The 17,737-nt window shown below is 47.5% G+C and overlaps 3 protein-coding genes across 6 annotated transcripts in view; 2 read left to right on the plus strand and 1 right to left on the minus strand.

Annotated features, from left to right (window-relative positions):
* The window catches only part of LOC115529800 (GTPase IMAP family member 9-like), a 54,364-nt gene extending 38,646 nt beyond the window's left edge, over nucleotides 1–15,718 (minus strand). For 2 of the 3 annotated variants that reach the window (XM_030338880.1, XM_030338874.1), the window contains exon 1: nucleotides 15,640–15,718. In XM_030338880.1, the coding sequence (XP_030194740.1) occupies nucleotides 15,640–15,703 (64 nt within the window). In that variant the 5' untranslated portion in view covers nucleotides 15,704–15,718. Of the gene's footprint in view, nucleotides 1–15,629 lie in introns of all 3 variants that reach the window. The other variant, XM_030338876.1, reaches the window with a different exon arrangement.
* On the plus strand, nucleotides 1,112–12,284 carry agfg2 (ArfGAP with FG repeats 2). Of its 2 annotated transcripts, XM_030338847.1 has the most exons (14): nucleotides 1,112–1,749; nucleotides 2,640–2,733; nucleotides 3,442–3,557; nucleotides 4,351–4,501; nucleotides 5,665–5,788; nucleotides 6,489–6,593; nucleotides 6,855–6,887; nucleotides 8,429–8,809; nucleotides 9,803–9,875; nucleotides 9,997–10,040; nucleotides 10,441–10,569; nucleotides 11,173–11,292; nucleotides 11,522–11,592; nucleotides 11,911–12,284. In XM_030338847.1, the coding sequence occupies exons 1-14, from the start codon at nucleotides 1,583–1,585 to the stop codon at nucleotides 11,956–11,958; spliced, it is 1,656 nt and encodes a 551-aa protein (XP_030194707.1). In that variant the 5' UTR covers nucleotides 1,112–1,582; the 3' UTR covers nucleotides 11,959–12,284. The 2 variants fall into 2 exon arrangements, with proteins under 2 accessions (XP_030194707.1, XP_030194708.1); XM_030338848.1 differs by lacking the exon at nucleotides 6,855–6,887 and having other exon boundaries at nucleotides 1,122–1,749; nucleotides 11,911–12,281.
* The window catches only part of si:ch73-335l21.1 (insulin receptor substrate 1), a 51,195-nt gene continuing 47,769 nt past the window's right edge, over nucleotides 14,312–17,737 (plus strand). The window contains exon 1 of the mRNA XM_030338813.1: nucleotides 14,312–15,287. Coding sequence (XP_030194673.1) covers nucleotides 14,933–15,287 — 355 coding nt within the window. The 5' untranslated portion in view covers nucleotides 14,312–14,932. The remainder of the gene's footprint in view (nucleotides 15,288–17,737) is intronic.

The following is a 17,737-nucleotide window of genomic DNA, read 5'->3' on the forward strand; positions in this document are numbered from 1 at the left end:
AAGAGGCTTTGTCGTCCTTTTGGTAGTTGTTTGGATAAGTGGGGTCAACGGGTTTGGGGTCTTTATTGGTTGTGTGTTAATTGTGTGTAGTTCCATTGTCGTGTGATCGCGACCATTAGTGAGAGTGTTGTGTGTGTTGGTCAGGTGTGCCGTGTTTCTGTTATATGTACTTTATTGTAACCTCTCTGCATAGGCTCTATTAGTTTGGCAAGCCATGAATACATGCACCTTTTATGGGGTTTTAATATTCATGTTGTCCGTTTTTAGGTGGAAGATCCGAAATGGGTCATCCTGTAAAAGTCAACGTTATTAACGAGACTGTTTTGGGCGTGTATACTTGTTTGGCAACCTGCTTTTGCATAAGATTCGTCGTCCACAATACACACTCACGCACAGACACACAGGTTACAAAACAGTCTTAAGCAACAGAAAATGAATAGCCAAGGCAGGGCTTTAGTGCAGCTAGCCTGTGGTTTCTGTTCTGACTGTAATTAAGGTGGTTTCAGAAACTTCTCTCTACGTTTCCACAAATAGGCATACTCTGTACGTGCAGAAAAGCGTTTGTACGGGACCATGCACACATAAACATGGACAAAAACTCTTCAAAGGGCACACCAAAACATAGAAATGCACTGGATTGTAGATGATACATTATAGTACAAGGGGGGAGTGGCTCCATCTGCTGTCCAAATGGTGTTACTACAGGAAAATGGGTTTGTTGGGTTTGGCTGTTGGTATTTTCTTCAGTTACTCAGTCTCTGGACTAACTGTCTCCACATGTTTGTTTTATGTAAAGCAACTTTTAACTAAAACATTACAACCGAGTCCTTGCTGCGCCGCTGTCACGTAAAAACGTGAAGAAAATGTATTCTTCAATCCAGTTTGTCAAATAGAGATGACAATAATCAATCATTAACAATTTGGAAGCATCAAGCCAAATCTCTCAATCGCTGAGATGTCCTAAAAACCAAACAGAGTAAGGTAGCTCGTCCCTCCCCAAAATGCGTTCCAAGCCCCGTTATTGATAGGGAGAATTCTCTTTCCTATAGTTTCTGGAATTCCAAGACGGTGACAGGGAGGTAGTGGCGCGGGCGCTGTCCTGTGCCAAAAAGGGGGTGTGTGTGCGTGCGTAGGCCTGGGCTGCACGCAGACAGGGAGTACGAGCACACCGAACAAGTGAGGGTTTTTAAGAGCGCGAGGGATTAAATATTTTTCTTTTTCGAAGGAGATAACGGAAAACCCGACGGAAACATGGGGTAAATAAATACGTTGAAACGTTCAACAACGTGGGACAATTTGACAGACAGTACGTCTTATATCTGCCTACGTAAAAAAAAAAAATCCTAATCCACATGTAGGCCTACTCTACTGCCAGTCTGTCCGTGGGTAGCGTGAACTCAAGCCGCATAATCGGTTTCATAATGCGGACGTGAGGTACCCTGTAGTAAAACGGAGAAATACGAGAGGCTAGGAAGACAGCCGAGGTGTTGGCTATCTCGACAGCAGGCAAAGGCGAAGGCAGGGCCACTCGTGTCTCTTGCCAGGACGAAGAAGACGAGGCGGCTGATCCACTGGAACCATAATGTCAAACCGCAAACACCGGGACAACCAGGAGATATGCGCTCGCAAGGTACGGGAGCTCGCTCAGTCGGGAGTAAACAGACACTGCTTCGAGTGCAGCCAGCCCGGGGTGACTTACATCAACATCACCGTGGGCTGCTTCGTGTGCACCTCCTGCTCTGGAATGCTGTAAGTACCGTGCATGGACGACCCGTCATTTCAATAATAAGCATGACTGTATAGACCAGGGCAGCGATGTGCCTCTCTTTATGGTTATTGTAATATTTTAGTCCGATTTACTCGGCCAGGGTACGCCATGCATGATATGCAAATAAACACCGTTTTACCCTTCAACCAAATATGGACTATGATTGTGTTTACTTTAAGCGTCATTGCAGGTCGAGGTTGAATGATTGTGTATTTCCCTTAACTGAAGGGCTGTGTGCACAAGATGGATTTACGCAGTGTATCTGTCTCTCTGTTCCCCTCTGCGGTGCATTTCCCCTGGGATACAGCCCATTATGACAGACCGCTACTTCTTGGTTATCTCCAGGCGTGTTCGGCCAGTTTAGCCGCGCCTGTGTTGCGTTTCATTCCGTCATGAATTATCCTTTCGTCAAAGGTTTGCCTCGTGCCTCTCTTTTGGGGTTATCCGTCCCTTACGTGTTGTCGCCACAATTTGTGTAGTGCATGCTAGCACCGCCCACCTCAAACACGGGGATTTAAATACTTTGAGGCAAGCTTACAGCACTCTGGTTTGCACAGTTGTATATTCCCACTGGACTGGCATTTCTTTCGCTCACCAAATAGACAAAGCATTTGATTTGGATGAAATGTATATATATTTTATTGTTATTTCTTTTTTTTTAAGGACAAATGTTCAGTTTGTGCCTTTCACACAACCCTGTTTGCAATATCCACACTCACACCAACCTCTCCCAAATTTTCCCAAATTAAATGCCTGAATTCTTCACTTACCACAGATCTTTGATGTTTGCACTAGTAAATACAAAATTATCCTCAAAATAATGCTCCATCTCCCCCAAAATGTTTAAATCACTATCATCTGTTCTTCTCAGGAGAGGCTTGAACCCTCCCCATAGAGTCAAGTCCATCTCCATGACAACCTTCTCCCAACAGGAAGTGGAATTCCTCCAAAACCATGGCAATGAGGTGAGTGACAAGCAGGTTCAAGTAAAGAGTAAAGAGCTTTGAGGTGCTCTCTAGGGACTTGCTATGCAAGGCGAGCTCAAATCATAATTTTTGTTTATTATACACTGTTATATATAATTTATATCTTTATACATCTATTCTGCCATCATGATATGGTTGTCATAATCATAGTTTCTGGTGTAGAGCTTCTTTCAATAGAATAACCTTCACAATAGAATACCTTTTCTAATATTCTATTGTGTGTGTGTGTGTGTGTGTGTGTGTGTGTGTGTGTGTGTGTGTGTGTGTGTGTGTGTGTGTGTGTGTGTGTGTGTGTGTGTGTGTGTGTGCGTACCTATGTTTGTGTGTGCGTGTCTGCATCCCACTTAATCACAAGCTTATCATGCAGAGGGTACAGATTGATGCACAGGCAGACAGCACAACAGTTGTGATTCATACACCACTCATTCAATGCTGCTGCTTGAGTCAGTGGTGGGGCTGTAGGCTGACAAGATGGCGGTATTTATTTTGTCTCTCATGATCGTCGTCATCATTAACAACATTTTAGCCGTCACTTTGTGCTTGTCAATAAGTGACCTATATAAGTGAATAAGTAGCCCGTTGGCTACTGTAAATTCAATATACCTAACCTTTGTGTGTGTGTGTGTGTGTGTGTGTGTGTGTGTGTGTGTGTGTGTGTGTGTGTGTGTGCGTGTGCGTGTGCTCCAGGTGGGTAGAAGGACCTGGCTCTGCCTGTTTGACCCAAAGGCGGACGGCTGTTCGGACACCCGGGACTCACACAAGTTCAAGGAGTTCCTCCAGGACAAATATGAGAAGAAGAAATGGTGAGGAGGAGGTTTTCTCTGCCACGGTTTCCTTAACCTCCTACCTACTGTTAGGTCTGCTGCATACAGTAGCCGGGTTTCAATCTGTGTCTGGAAGCATTGGGAGGCAGGTTAGGGGGTTGGACTCCCAGCTGCTAGGCACTGGGTTGTATCTCGCAATGTCTGTAGCCTAACCCGTTGACATCCTTCAGCAAGATACCCTAACCCGTATCAACTCCTTAAAGCTGCTGTTGGTTAAGGCTTCTGTCTGTAAGATTGGGTAGAATAGAGCAAGACTCTGATGAAACGTTGTCTCCCTTCCCCTCCTCTGCCACTGAGAAGTGTTGCATGTCAGGAAACTCTGATTGACAGGCAAGATCGGTTACCAAAACCAACCACAGAAATGATTTCCTGATTGGTCAGAAACGAGCCAGAAACCGTCTAAAAACAAAATGGTTTAATTCTGACAGTGCATCACTCATTGATAATAGCTGATGGATTCTATGCTATTTGCAACAAATTACAAGTAAATGATAGCGTCTAGCTGTCAAACAATTATACTGTACACTAGTATTGGATCCTGAGATTCAGACTGCATTGAGATGGTCTCCCATGGAGAAATACTCAATGCAAACATAATGTATCTAGTATGTATGCATCAAACTGCATAATTTAGTAGGACAATTATGTTGTCTATGTCGGTAATGGAAACAATACAATAGTGTACTGTATTTGGTTTAGCAGTTTTGACCCCACGCTAACATTCTCCCCTCTCTCTCGCTCTCTCTCCCCTCTCTCCCCCTCTCTCTCCAAGGCATTTTTCCAAAAGTAAGGGTCGGAGAGACCTGGAGGGTCCGTGGAGCCCTGGGGTCCAGGCCGTGCCCCCCCCTCACGGTGGTCCGGTCGCAAGCCAGACCACTGCCCATAGCATGCTCCCCAACGCCAGACCAGCCAGGTCTCTAGTGGTCGGTAACCTGCAGCGTTATACCATAATGTGTTCATATATATATATATATGCATAGGGTTAGGCTTATGCAAAAGTCATGGCTAAGGGCAGAGATTGCCACGCCATATAAACTACATCTGAACCTGTATATATTTATACACAGGTTCACATCACAAACCTATTCATTTACGTACACTTAAAAACATTCCATACATGTAATTTACACTTGTAAACACATGTCGAAACACGTCGATACACACATCAATTATGATACTTTCATGTACACCTTAACGCACATTCACAAACAGACGTGCATAAATGCATGCATGCAAATACATTAATATGCCCGCGGGGTGCGGACACACCAGAAGGCATACGCACAAACCGCAATATCATATCAACACGGCATGCAGAGGAATAGAGGGGGGTAGAGAGACAGAGGAGACGGAAGTGGCTGAGCGAGACGCAAGTGCAGAGATTATTTAATATAAAGCATGTTGCTGTGCCGAGAGAGAGAGAGAGAGAGAGAGTGAGAGAGAGAGTGAGAGAGAGAGTGAGAGAGAGAGTGAGAGAGAGAGAGAGAGAGAGAGAGAGAGAGAGAGAGAGAGAGAGAGAGAGAGAGAGAGAGAGAGAGAGAGAGAGAGAGAGAGAGAGAGAGAGAGAGAGAGAGAGAGAGAGAGAGAGAGAGAGAGAGAGACACAACCCTAATCTTCTGACATCTATCTCTTCTCAATTATACTATTGACATGACATACAGCTAATCTTGCAGATGTCTTATTTCTACAGAGAGAGTCGTTGAATAAAAAAAACAGAGGCTAGAATGTTGTTCTGGCTCAGACCGTTTTGGACTGCACCAGTGCAGTGAAGAGAGAGAGTGTGTAAGACGCAGAGAGTGTGTGTGTAAGACAGGGAGGGATTGAAATACCAAAAGGGTGAGATAGAGGGGAGCCCAGGTAGACTGGACATCAAAGCAAATGCTTATGAATTATTGACAAAAGCATGAAAGAGACTCCCCCTGCTACAGCCTTTGTGTCTACTCAACGTTCTCTTACCTCTCTCTCTCTCTCTCTCTCTCTCTCTCTCTCTCTCTCTCTCTCTCTCTCTCTCTCTCTCTCTCTCTCTCTCTCTCTCTCTCTCTCTCTCTCTCTCTCTCTCTCTCTCTCTCTCTCGTACGCCCTGCAGTCCCAGGCCCAGCTGCCACCCTGGGATCGAGCGCCCACCATCTCGCCCGCCGACATGCGTGCAGACGCGTTCACGTCCCGCCTCCCCTCGCGCTCCCAGAGCTTCAGAGACCCTCCCCTGAAAGGTGAGCTGACTCTAAAACGAAACCACCAAGTAACCATTCCTATCTTTGGACCCACTGCTCATCGGTGATGAATGATTGAGTAATACAACATTTTCGTATTATCACCAGCTCTGGGCTTGAATATTTCTTTAAGGAAGAATCCATGCCATGTATTTTTTATTGACCACCCGTATTAAAGCACCGTGCACTCTCCCTCTCTTTCACTAAAAGCATTTCCAGGGGTCTCCATAGGTCTTTATCACAGAGGTTTAAAAGTAGTCGTGGACCCAAGTGTATCTCATGATGTTACATAGTGCACCATTTAGAGTGACACCAATTTGTAGTGTTGTTTGAGACGTGTGTGTGCAAATCTGGTTCCCTGATATAGTGCACGACTCAATTCCCATAATGCGCCCAAAAATAAGTGTACAACTGATCCCACTTATTTCCTCGCTGTATCCTATGATGCATTGCGGACTTCAATGTCATCTGGTTCATCCGATAGAGAGGGTCGGCACACATGGGTTCCTGATGTAAATGAGCTGTCGCAAGGGGACATTTAACACGTGCCTAAGAGTTTATGGCATCCACGTGATGCCCAGCTATATAGGGCTCGATGCGTAGGGAGTAGGGCGTAGGGAGTGAGGGAAGGAGTGGCACAGGAGTGAGCCAGATGGAATGCAGCCTCTAACACCACTTGTACTATCTCCATGTGACTCAGAACCAGGCCTGTGTGGTATCGAGAGGCAGCGACCCGGCTCCCTGTCTTCTGCCCTGGGGGGCCAAGGCCACGCCCCGTCCTTCCCGGCTCTCCCACGGCCCTCAGGTCTGTCACTTAAAAGACCCTCCAGCTTCCCATTAGCTGCTGGTGTAAAGTGGACTTATTTTTCTTAGGTGAAATGGTTAATAAGTGATTGCCCATAACTAAGTTGCCGTGAAAGTACGAGACATCGGATATCACATCCGTTTCTTGAAACTGTTGCTCTCGTAATGTATTTCCTCTGTGCTTTCCTTTCACTGTATCTCCTTCTTTGTTCTGTCTTTTTTTTCTATCCTTATTTCTCTCTTCTTCTCTCCATCTCCATAGCCAGTAGCACTTTCAAAAACCACTTCACCTTAGGTAAGGCGTGGTGCCGGCCGATGCATACTAGGGTGTGGTGGAAGCGGTACATGGCTGTAGCATTCACGATCGATGTGGTGTCCGTTGGCCCGATAAGCCTTAAGTGCTGCAGGTCTTTTGGGCCTTGTCATTGGACAGAGACGTGTTGAAAGAGAGACATTTTCTGGGGCGAACCCAGAGCCATGTGTCAGAATGGTATCTGACCATCATCGTCGCTTGCCACACTTCACACTCCGACAAGAGTTTAACTTTTTTATTTTCTGATTATTGATACAAAATTCGCATCGACGTCCAACTGGGAATGGGGAGGGGGAAGCCTGAAGGAGAGGTCAAGGAGAGGGAAACACATTCGCACCTGGAATCCTCCGAGGAGAATGGGAACGGGTTTGAAGAGGCGCTATTTTTGGCCGATAGCCGAGGCCGTACCTCCCGGCGAACGCCCAGTGATATTTCACACGACGCGTTGAGAGCCCTCGAAACGAGGCTATATAGGGCAGCAGGATTCACCGCAAAAAGAACCGTAGACCTTCCCCCTGGACACACACAGACACGTATTATCATAAGGCACGCTTCTCCATACTGGGAAAAAAATGGCGTCATAGAAACAATGCGAGCATGACTCTCCAACGCCGCCCGACTTGAGATAACATCTAGTCCCCGTCTCTGTTCTCCATCTTCGGCTCTCCATCTTCGGCTCTCCACTCTGAGTCCTCGACATGCCCTACAACTCAAAACCAGTATTAGATTGTCGCTTTCTTCTGGTCCCCCCCCCCCCCTGTGAGCCTCACTGGGGAGGGAGCTGGAGGGGGTTCAATCCGTATTAGCTGCTTAATCGCATGCTCTGTGGCTGTTTTGTTTGTACACAGCTTCTGCTTCAACCCCCCCCCCCCCCGCCCTAAGCCACTAGGACTGTAACCAACCGTGTTCTCCCGGACTCCCCCTGCCCCCTGTAATGTGATTAACGCACGGATATCATCGTTCCCCGAGACCTCTGCCTGCTCTGCCTCGCAGCCTTGGCCCCGCTTCGGATTGGGCGCTATCGCTGGGGACCATTAAGAAAGCATGTGATCATCGCTTAGCGGCATCGCTAACCTAATAACACGCACACACACACACACACACACACACACACACACACACACACACACACACACACACACACACACACACACACACACACACACACGCATACGCGCACACACACACGCACACGATAGCTCGCAAGACAAGCATGAGATAACGGCTCCTTTATCTCTCTGGGTTTTATGCCTCTTTATGCTCTGACAGTTTCTTGCCTTTCTTTCTTTGACGTAGTTATTTTCATAGAAATTACGCAAATTTGAGTAAACCAATAACATTAGTGACAGAGCGGTCGCTAGGCCACTAGAGGAGGTGTGTCTTGGCATTGTGATGAGGGAGTCACTCAAAAACCACGACTGTAACACGTCTCACGGCTTAAATCCGGCCGATCACGACCCTCCACCCGCCAATCCGTCATCGTCTTTCTCCTCTTTCTTTTGTTGCCGTTTTCCTCGATCCAGGCCGCATGGTGCCGGGGTCCGGGGCCACAGGGGGGCCCTTCAGAGCCTTCCCCAAGTCTCTCAGCGTGGACTTTGGCGGTCTGGGCCACGCCCACCCCCCGCCCGGCGTATCCCAGGGCGGCCGTGGCCACGCCCACAGCCACGCCCACAACCACAACCACGCCCAGTCCCACAGCCTGTCCCAGCAGCACCCGCCCCAGCTCCCCCCCCAGCAGCAGCAGCAGCCGCCGCCGTCGGGGCCGCCCCCGCCCGGCGACCGCTCGCAGGACAAGTACGCCGCCGTGTCGCATCTGGACAGCGTGTTCGGCGAGCCCCTGCCCGGCCCCGCCACCGGCCCCGCCCCTGGCCCCGCCCCCGGCTCCGCCCCCTGCCCCGCAGCCGGTAAGGAGTTGTGTGTGAGTGTGCGATGGGTTGTGATGGGGTTGTGGTGAGTGTCATGCATGAACACACACACAAGAACTCCCTTGTGTTCACATGGACACAAGGCCATCTTGTTTGTGTTTGCGTCCGGGGCCGTAGCCAATCGGTTTGGCTAAGGCTACGATACGCTACGATTGGGTCATTCAGGGGCACACCTCTGTTTTGATTGGCTCCGATTTATGCAATACGGTTCAGAATACAAACATGGAAGAATTCTATCTCTATTCTGTGAATACGCAATTGGAGAACAATGAGAATAAGTCATTGTTGCCAGTGTGAGCACAGAGAAGAGTTTTTGTTTTTTTCTTGTCTAATTCGGGTGCAGTGTGATCAATTTATGGTCAAAGCTTAGAAAGAAAAGTGTTGATTTATATTGCTCTCACGCTCTGTTGGGAGACGAAGAAGTAGGTTATGACAGTTTGAGAGCGAGTGTGTGTGTGTGTGTGTGTGTGTGTGTGTGTGTGTGTGTGTGTGTGTGTGTGTGTGTGTGTGTGTGTGTGTGTGTGTGTGTGTGTGTGTGTGTGTGTGTGTGTGTGTGTGTGCGCGCATGTGTGCGTCACGGTCAGCTCAACCTAGTTGCATAATGCCCTTGTTGAAAATGCCAAGGCTTTCAGGGGGTGATTTTCTGCTCATTGCACAATCTATTTGTTCAGAAAGACCCTGCCACTATTACGTCTTTGGACTGTTTTGCTTACACCAGGGAGCGCGGCATGCACAACTGTGCTAGATTATGTTTTTATCCCTATGACAAATTCAGAATAGTACATATGAGATGACTCATTGGCACAGAGATTAAAGCATATAGTATACATGTATACCGTTTTTTTTATTAAAGTACAGTGTAGCCTACCTGCCCTACCCGTGAGACCTATGATAACACACTTGAAAATGATCGTGCTAGATTTTCTAAAAATGCATTGCCGTGATTTTTTTTTTTCTTCTGTTTGAGTTTAGCACCACCTAGTGGCCCGCCGCAGTACAACGCCCTCTTTGGAAACAGGCTCTCGTCCAGCTCTACTCCTGCCAGGTACAAATACAGTATCAGTAAATAACCGTAAAACACATTAAATAAATCACCTTAACTCTCGATCATCATCATTATTATCATGACTTTCTCACTCCTCTATCAATCTCCTGTTCGTCCCCAGCTCTCCCGGTGTCGATGCAGGGCCCGGTTCGCAAACCTTTGCAAGTAGGTAGCTCCAGCAACACCTAAACCCCAACACCTATCCCCTAACCCCAACACCTTACTCTACACCTCCACTACCAAACCCTGGTCTGTGCGCACACTCTCCACCTGTGTTCACAGTTCTTATGATGAATGATACAAACCATGAGCAGGCGCTATAGACGTCCTTTTTGCGGATGTGTGCCGCAGCTTTAAACCCGCGCTGGGAAGTATCGGGTTTAAAGTTGACCCATTATACCACCAGGTGTGAGTGTGATTAGCCTCATCATACGTCTAGGTGGACACGCCCACTTGTGATGTCAGACGAGGCCGATTTTCAAAACGATTTGCAATGGCTAACCGTCTCACGTGGTATAGTATGTCACCTTTAACCCTGCCGTTATGTGCCCCCTGTGTGTTCCAGATTTCCCCAACCCGTTCAGCTCCACCACCACGGCCACGGCCACCAGCAGCAGCACCAACAGTCCGGGCTCCCCCCAGCCGCCCACTGCCCTCTCCCCCAGTAACCCCTTCAGCACCTCGGCCTCCGCAGGTGAGAGACCATGGTGCCTCCATATCACTCCAAAGCCTTTCTGCCTATCACTCAAGGCTCGGGTGGAATAGGTGAGCCATGGATGGAATGGTCTGACAGGGAAGCCCATGGAGTAGACGCGGGAATGCATGGTTTGCATGGCAACCTTTTTGAGTTTATTTAATGAGGTGCTGATCTTCAGAAAATCTGAATTTGCATCGGATTATTTCATATTTATGGTTGCAGTATTCCTTTTTTTGAATTGCCCTGTGGACTTCTTTCGTAGGAAGTGTGATAAACCACTCTTGGTTTGATACCAAGAAGCACCGATTGCGGTTGGCACGCTGTTTGCTGAAACTGATTTCCCAGATCGCTTTTTTTGTTTGTTAGAACGAGATGTCCTAATCCTCGCCAGACGACAGGCGAGGTTGGCTTGAGAACGACCTTGCACGGTCTCTTTGAAGGAATGTTGCAGTTCTCAAACAGAATGGTGTAACAAGATGCGTCATGAGAAGTCTGTGTTTTCAAATGCCCATACCAGAATAAGAAAGGAGTGTACACCTTCACAAGTGCATCAGTCAATATTTGTTAACTATTCTGATAACGATTCTGTTTATTTTTAAGGTGATTTTGGCGCGTTCGACCCCTCGCCCACCTCAATGTTCCCGCCTTCGGCCGCCTTCCCGGCCCAAAGTACCCACAATGCATTTCCTCACGATTCAGGAAGCAATCAGGAAGCTAACGGTACGTCTTCCACCAGGTGTGTGTGTGTGTGTGTGTGTGTGTGTGTGTGTGTGTGTGTGTGTGTGTGTGTGTACAGTATTCTACTGTATATGTAAGGCATTCAAACACACACAACTAACCCGGCTGAAGCTAATATAAAGTCTATATTTCTATCCGTCCATGTTGACGGTGGACGCGGCGCCCCTGATGGCTTTGTGATCCTTGTTTCCCCCTCTTCTTCCCCTTTCAGGTTTCGCCTGTTTCCCCCAGGCCGACGCGCAGCCAAAAGTCCCCCGTCCCATGTCAGTGAACCCGTTCACCGTGAGTATCCCCATACACCAGCCACAGACCCGGGCCAGCCAGAGAGGTGGGCATAAAGGGCCCAGACTCCAGCTGGCTCTTATGGCACATTAGTAGTAGTAGTAGTGGTGGAGTGGGGGGGGGGGGGGGGGGCAAAGTACGTAGATCATTGTTTTCTCTTTTCCTTCCGTTTTTTTCTTTTCTTTTCGATTTACAAGCTCTTTTCATGATGAGAAAAAGAGCAAGTGCAGTTACTTCCTCTCCTCCCCCCCCCCCCCCCCCCCTCTCGCTCTCTGACTCTTGCTCTCCTCTCTCTCTCTTTTCTCTTTCTCCTCCCAGGGGAATGTTTACTCCAGCAGAGGGACATCGCGGAATCCTTTCATCTGATACTGGAGCCTCTCGCTCACACTCGCCCCTGCTGCTGCCCGCCCCCCCCGCCCCCCCCCCTCCAGAGAGAGGGAGGGAGGGAGGGGAGGAAGGGGGTGCAGAGGAAGGGGGTATCGGAAGAGTAAACTTGAGGAGCTGTCGCCATTTCAAATGCCTCCAAAGTATTTCCACCCCTTTTTCTACGTCCCTGCAATCCCCCCTTACCCCCTCCCTATCACCCCTCCTTTCCCTGTCTGTTATGCCGCCATGTGTGTGAGTGACCATATGAACATGCGTTTTTATTTGTGCATGTGATTGTGTGTGTGTGTGTGTGTGTGTGTGTGTGTGTGTGTGTGTGTGTGTGTGTGTGTGTGTGTGTGTGTGTGTGTGTGTGTGTGTGTGTGTGTGTGTGTGTGTGTGTGCACGTGTTGCATTCCCCCAGGGCATAACTGTGAATGTGTGTATGTATATTGCAGTGGGGGGGGGGGGGGGGGGGGGGGGGGGGATTGAGAGAGGGGGGGTTGTATGTGCCAATCGAAGTCACCTCAGGACTCTACAGGGAGTGCCAACCAAAAACAAGACGACAACAAACCGAAACCTCTAGGATCTGAACCTGCAGGGAGGGGGGAGGGGGGGGGGGGGGGCACATCTGACTGGACTAACTACGTGCAGAGGTGTGTGAGAAGGAAAAACCAACACACACACACACACACACACACACACACACACAATTCTTAGCCATGCGGCAGACACACATGCACCATACACACACAGACATACACAGTAATTGCGGCTATCTGCGTCCATCATTTGCTCTCGTGTGTGACGACCAGCCCGTCTACGTCGTCGGCCAGCCTCCTCCTCGGCTTGCTTTTTATTTTTATTCTTCTTTTGTTTAGCAAGCATCCCAAAAATGTGTGACTCGAATCAAAAGCCTTTGTGACTGCAGGCAGGGGATTCTACAGTGTGAGAAATAAAGGCTCCCTTTGTATCGTGTAGTGGGGGGGCTTCAAGAGACTAGAGTCCAAAGCAGCCTGAACATCCTCTAGTTGATACATGTTGGAAATGAAGAGCGAGCCATCGAAGGGGACATGGAGACAGGCCGGCTGGGCTTTATGTCCTTCTCTCTCTCCATGGTGTGTGTTTGTGTGTATGTGGAGCATCATGTTTTCTATAATGTGTGGGTACCCATCATCCATTGTCATTGCGCTCTCAGGCTGCATGCGCGCTTCGAGGGCTAAGAGGAGATGCTACTGAATGTAAAAGCAGTTTGTCAGATACGTAAATATAGATGTGTGCGCTGTTTTTTGTGTAAATGGACCAAAATGTTCCTTTGTTGTTTTCTTTCTGGGCGACCACGTTCGAGCTCATTTTATTGTTGATTTATAATTTTATTTTGAAGCAGAAAAATAAAAGACATGAGAGATCCATGCAAGAAGGTCTTTGTAAAGACTTGTGTTCATAAACTCGGTTTTGCTTCTTTACCTTGTTGTCTGAGTATCTGTTATTGTGTGTTTTTCATTTTAAGGTTATGGTTTAAGTACACAGATAATGCAAACCTGAAATGGAAATGTACTGTGAGACAAAAATACGCCAAAGCTAACCCCTCTTCACATTACATATAAATGAGTGGTCAAATATTGGTTTTACACAAAGGGTCTCACTAGGACAACTAGGCAAATAAAAGTTTATTTGGCGCGTCCGAGGCGTTTCATTCTCAAGGCCGAAGTTCTTTATTGGTGCGGCAGGGGGCGTCTGTTGACCAGTGTTCCCTCACCTTGTGCAGAAGGTTACTGGGGTAGCGTGTTGCATAACAGGGATAGCTTGCATTATTTTTGAAAGAATAGCGGCTTAGCTCTTTAAAGGGATTTGGTGTTCCGTTTGATACTGCCAATTTGACATGCATAAAAACAAATAGACATTAACTGTATTCATGTAAATTTGTGTTTTGTAGCGATGCAATGAAGAACATTTAATATTCGAATGAATACCAAATCTTAGTGGTACGTAGCAATAATAATGATAACGTTATGCTGAATCAATATGAGTTGAGAATTTAATTTCTGATCGAAGAGTATCGACTAATTGTGAAGCGGTATTAGGTGCATTACATGTAGCCTACGTTGTGTATGGATAATATGACACTTGTGTTTAGTTTATATCGGTCAACGCGGAGATATTACAAATGTGTAAAAAATGTAGGCTACGACAGAAGGAGTCCAGACGCACCATAACACTAAATGAAATCCGATCCGAAATCCCCCCCCCCCCCCCCCACACACACACACACACACACACACACACACACACAAACACAAACACACAACTCGGAGTGAAATGCTATTCTTTCTTGCATGTTCAGGCGCTGATTGACAGCTTTCCACGGTAGCGGCTCCACCACCGCCACCACACTACAGCAATACGAAGGGGAGGGGGGCATGCAGACAGCAGTCGGAGCTGCGAAGTCTGTAGGCGCGGTGCTGTGTGTGTGTGTGTATGTGTGTGTGCGTGTGTGTGTGTGAGATGATTTAGGGGTAAATGGGATTAAACTACTCTCTCAGCCCCGGCGTTTCGAAATAGTTGTAGAGCGGGGAGGAGGAGGAGGTTCGGCGCCGCATGTGCTCGTCTGTGTACGGCTCTGAAACTCGTGGAGCCACGGCGGCGTATCCTACAGCTCCAAAGCAGCACGAAGAGGAGAGAGAAAACTAACGCTAGCTGCTACCAGCACTACTACTACTTCTTCTACTACTACTACGATTACTACTACCATTACTACCAGCTCGTTTTTTTTATTTAGGGCTCGCTAGCTAACGTAGCAACTCAGGTCAACCTCTCCCTCCACATGCAGGCGTTGACGGGGAGGGAGGGGAGCGGGCGCGATGATGTTTAAATGGCCATGCTAAACTCCTAAATTCTTCCACATTTCTCATCTTTTTTTTAGTTTGCGCTTTTGTCTCGGGGGCTGGAAAGATACACATCAACAAGCGCCTGCATCATGGAGAACCCAGCGAGCGAACCGCCGCAGCAAAGCTGCGAGGACGTTCGGAAAAGTGGCTATCTCCGAAAACAGAAGTCCATGCACCGGCGGTACTTCGTGCTCCGGACGGCCTCTGAACGCGGCGCGGCCCGGCTCGAATACTACGAGAGCGAGAAGAAATTCCGCGGCAAAGCACCGATCCCGAAGAAAGCTCTGGTGCTGGAGACGTGTTTCAACATCAACAAACGGGCCGACTCGAAGAACAAGCACATGATTGTGTTGTACACCCGGGCGGAGAGTTTTGCCATCGCGGCGGAAAACGAGGCAGACCAGGACGAGTGGTACCAGGCCATGGTGGACCTGCAATGCAAAAGTAAGCGAAACAGGCGACGCGCACGCGGGCAAACACACGCACGCGAACGCACACACACACACAAACTAACATGCTTCTGCAAGAGAACGTGGCAATGCAGAGGTCTGCGCCAAAGCGGCTGCATATCAGGACATGTCGGGGATGAGCTGTGTGTGGGAACACTTTTACTGAGCAATTATTTGTTTGCCAATTACAGGCAAGTTTACATAGCTAAATGCCTTCCAGTGTATGAAGGAAGCGTGCATTGCGCATGGACACTGTTGACATTGAAATGACCCAATACATGTGGATGCATGGTTCGTTGTAACCTTCTTTACGCTTATATATACGCTTATAACGCACGCATAGTTACGTTGATGGTATGAGGATGACGACTGGTAGGCATGCGCTTGCAAAGTTGTCCCCAGGTCCTCCATGTCCGCGCCGCCACCACCGCGAGACAACGCGTTATCCTACTTGACACTCAGCCCAGAAATTTTCTCGCAGAGCTCCTTAGAACTGGCGGGTTTTCAAAACGAACGAAAACAATGTTTCTTTTTTTTTTATTCACTTTTGCCGTTCCCCTCCTTGTCCCAATTGTTGAGTTTGCGCATACGGTAATGGTAAAGTATGCGAACGCACGCTCGCATGCACGTTCGCACGCACGCACTTAAAACACACACGCACACTCACACACACACAGGTACCGTCAGCTTGGGGCACCGCTCGAACAAACGCACGCATACACCCTGCCTTCTGTTTACTTTGAGGGCTCTATTCTGCTGACACTGCCATATACATACATGCATTGACTAATCAGAGTAGGTACACAAATCTCACTATTTAAGCAGCGTCTGGATTTGTCTTTCTGGGCATGCGAAGACGGTGAAGAAATGAGTACACAGGGAGAACACACTTATCAATGAGCAAAAATCAATGGGATATTATTCCACTCATATCGTAATTGACAGCTTATTACTATATTTCAACGTTTTCGAACCTGTTATCGATCTCATTTCCAAGGCAAATACCACCCTGGCCTATTATTCTTTATTTTTTTTCAACTTATGCCACACCATTACCCCCACCTCTTAACACCAACGCTCCCCACCCTCCACCTACACCATGCTACTTTTCTCAGAAGAAGCTATCAGACAGACTGTGCAAACACAGCTGTCTGGGGCCAGTAGCGGTGAGCGCAGCAACACTGGTTCACCTGTAAGTGAGCCAGTCGGCCCAGGCCCGTGCAGCCCGTACTGCCAGCCCCTCCGTCCTCCAGGCTGGGGCCGCGCTGAGCGAAGGGACACATGGTGATGCAACGCCGGGCAGAAGGGAGCCCTCTGTGGGTCCAAGGTACTCATGACCTGCTGCTCGTTATGTGTCATTACATAAAGCAGCTGATTAGCCACGGCGCAGCAGAGGTTATAAAGAATGGGCTGGCTGGCTGGCTTGTTGGCTGGCTGCCTGGCTGGCTGGCTGGCTGGCTGGCTGGCTTATGAAATCCTCTTTTAATGCAAGGCTTGAGTTGAGTTGATATTAATGGTATGGAGAATGGCATTGTTATGGTAGGACTAGTAGCATAAAGTGTCCAGAAGCCGGTGAGTTTGACATAAAGAATTCAAACTTGGATTTCAAAATCTGGATTCAAAGTATAGTTTGGAAATGTGAAAGATTGCAGAATCTTTGTATTCATTAAAGGATATTATTTAGCCCTATGCTCAACCAGCACTATTGAGAAACGTTTTTTGCACATTGGAGTCAAACATTTAAGCCAGGCAGTGCTTTAGAATCAACTTAGCAAGGTAAATAAAATAATATTGCACATGACACTGTTCATTGTTTCTGTCTCAGTTTTATGACACTATATTTACCTGTATCGCAATGATGTCATGCCACCTTAATCATGACTGAGGTCAATTAAAACCAGCAAAAAATGATTTACAAGACAAAGTGCAAAGTTATGCATCATAACCAACCCTAACATAAGTTTACTTACAGTTAACTAGTAACTTATATGTACTAGGCTTTAACTGCTGTTCATGTGCATAGAAATAGAAAACACACCCAAACACAGACATTTTAATCATGTGATTAATAAATAACATTAATTAAAGTCATTCTATTCTTAAATAAACTGTATGCTTATTTTTTGTCTATCACTATTATAGTACTTATTATAGTCTATCAATTAAACACTATTGTCTATATGGTGTAGCACCAAACATCTACACTGTCATTAAAGCCATACTCTACATATCAAATCAGCTATGTGTGCATTATCAACATGTTTGAGTGTAAAGAGAGTTACCACGAAGAACCAAGCAATGCATAAGCTGTCGTCATACTCTGCAGGGCATAACGCTGTGTCAATGTGGCTGTACTGGTCAAATAAAAAATTGCTCGCTAAAATTGTTCTCAAACTTCCCACACTCGGCCCATTCCCAAGACATTACACGCAATTGCACTGAAAG

The sequence above is a fragment of the Gadus morhua genome, chromosome 17 (genome assembly GCF_902167405.1).
Source record: "Gadus morhua chromosome 17, gadMor3.0, whole genome shotgun sequence".
Taxonomy (NCBI): Eukaryota; Metazoa; Chordata; class Actinopteri; order Gadiformes; family Gadidae; genus Gadus; species Gadus morhua.

Coding starts and splice junctions, on each gene's coding strand:
- agfg2 (XM_030338847.1), top strand. CDS start 1,583: ATGTCAAACCGCAAACACCGGGACAACCAGGAGATATGCGCTCGCAAG. Junction 1,750..2,639: donor ACCTCCTGCTCTGGAATGCT/GTAAGTACCGTG, acceptor TGTTCTTCTCAG/GAGAGGCTTGAACCCTCCCC. Junction 11,593..11,910: donor TGTCAGTGAACCCGTTCACC/GTGAGTATCCCC, acceptor TTCTCCTCCCAG/GGGAATGTTTACTCCAGCAG.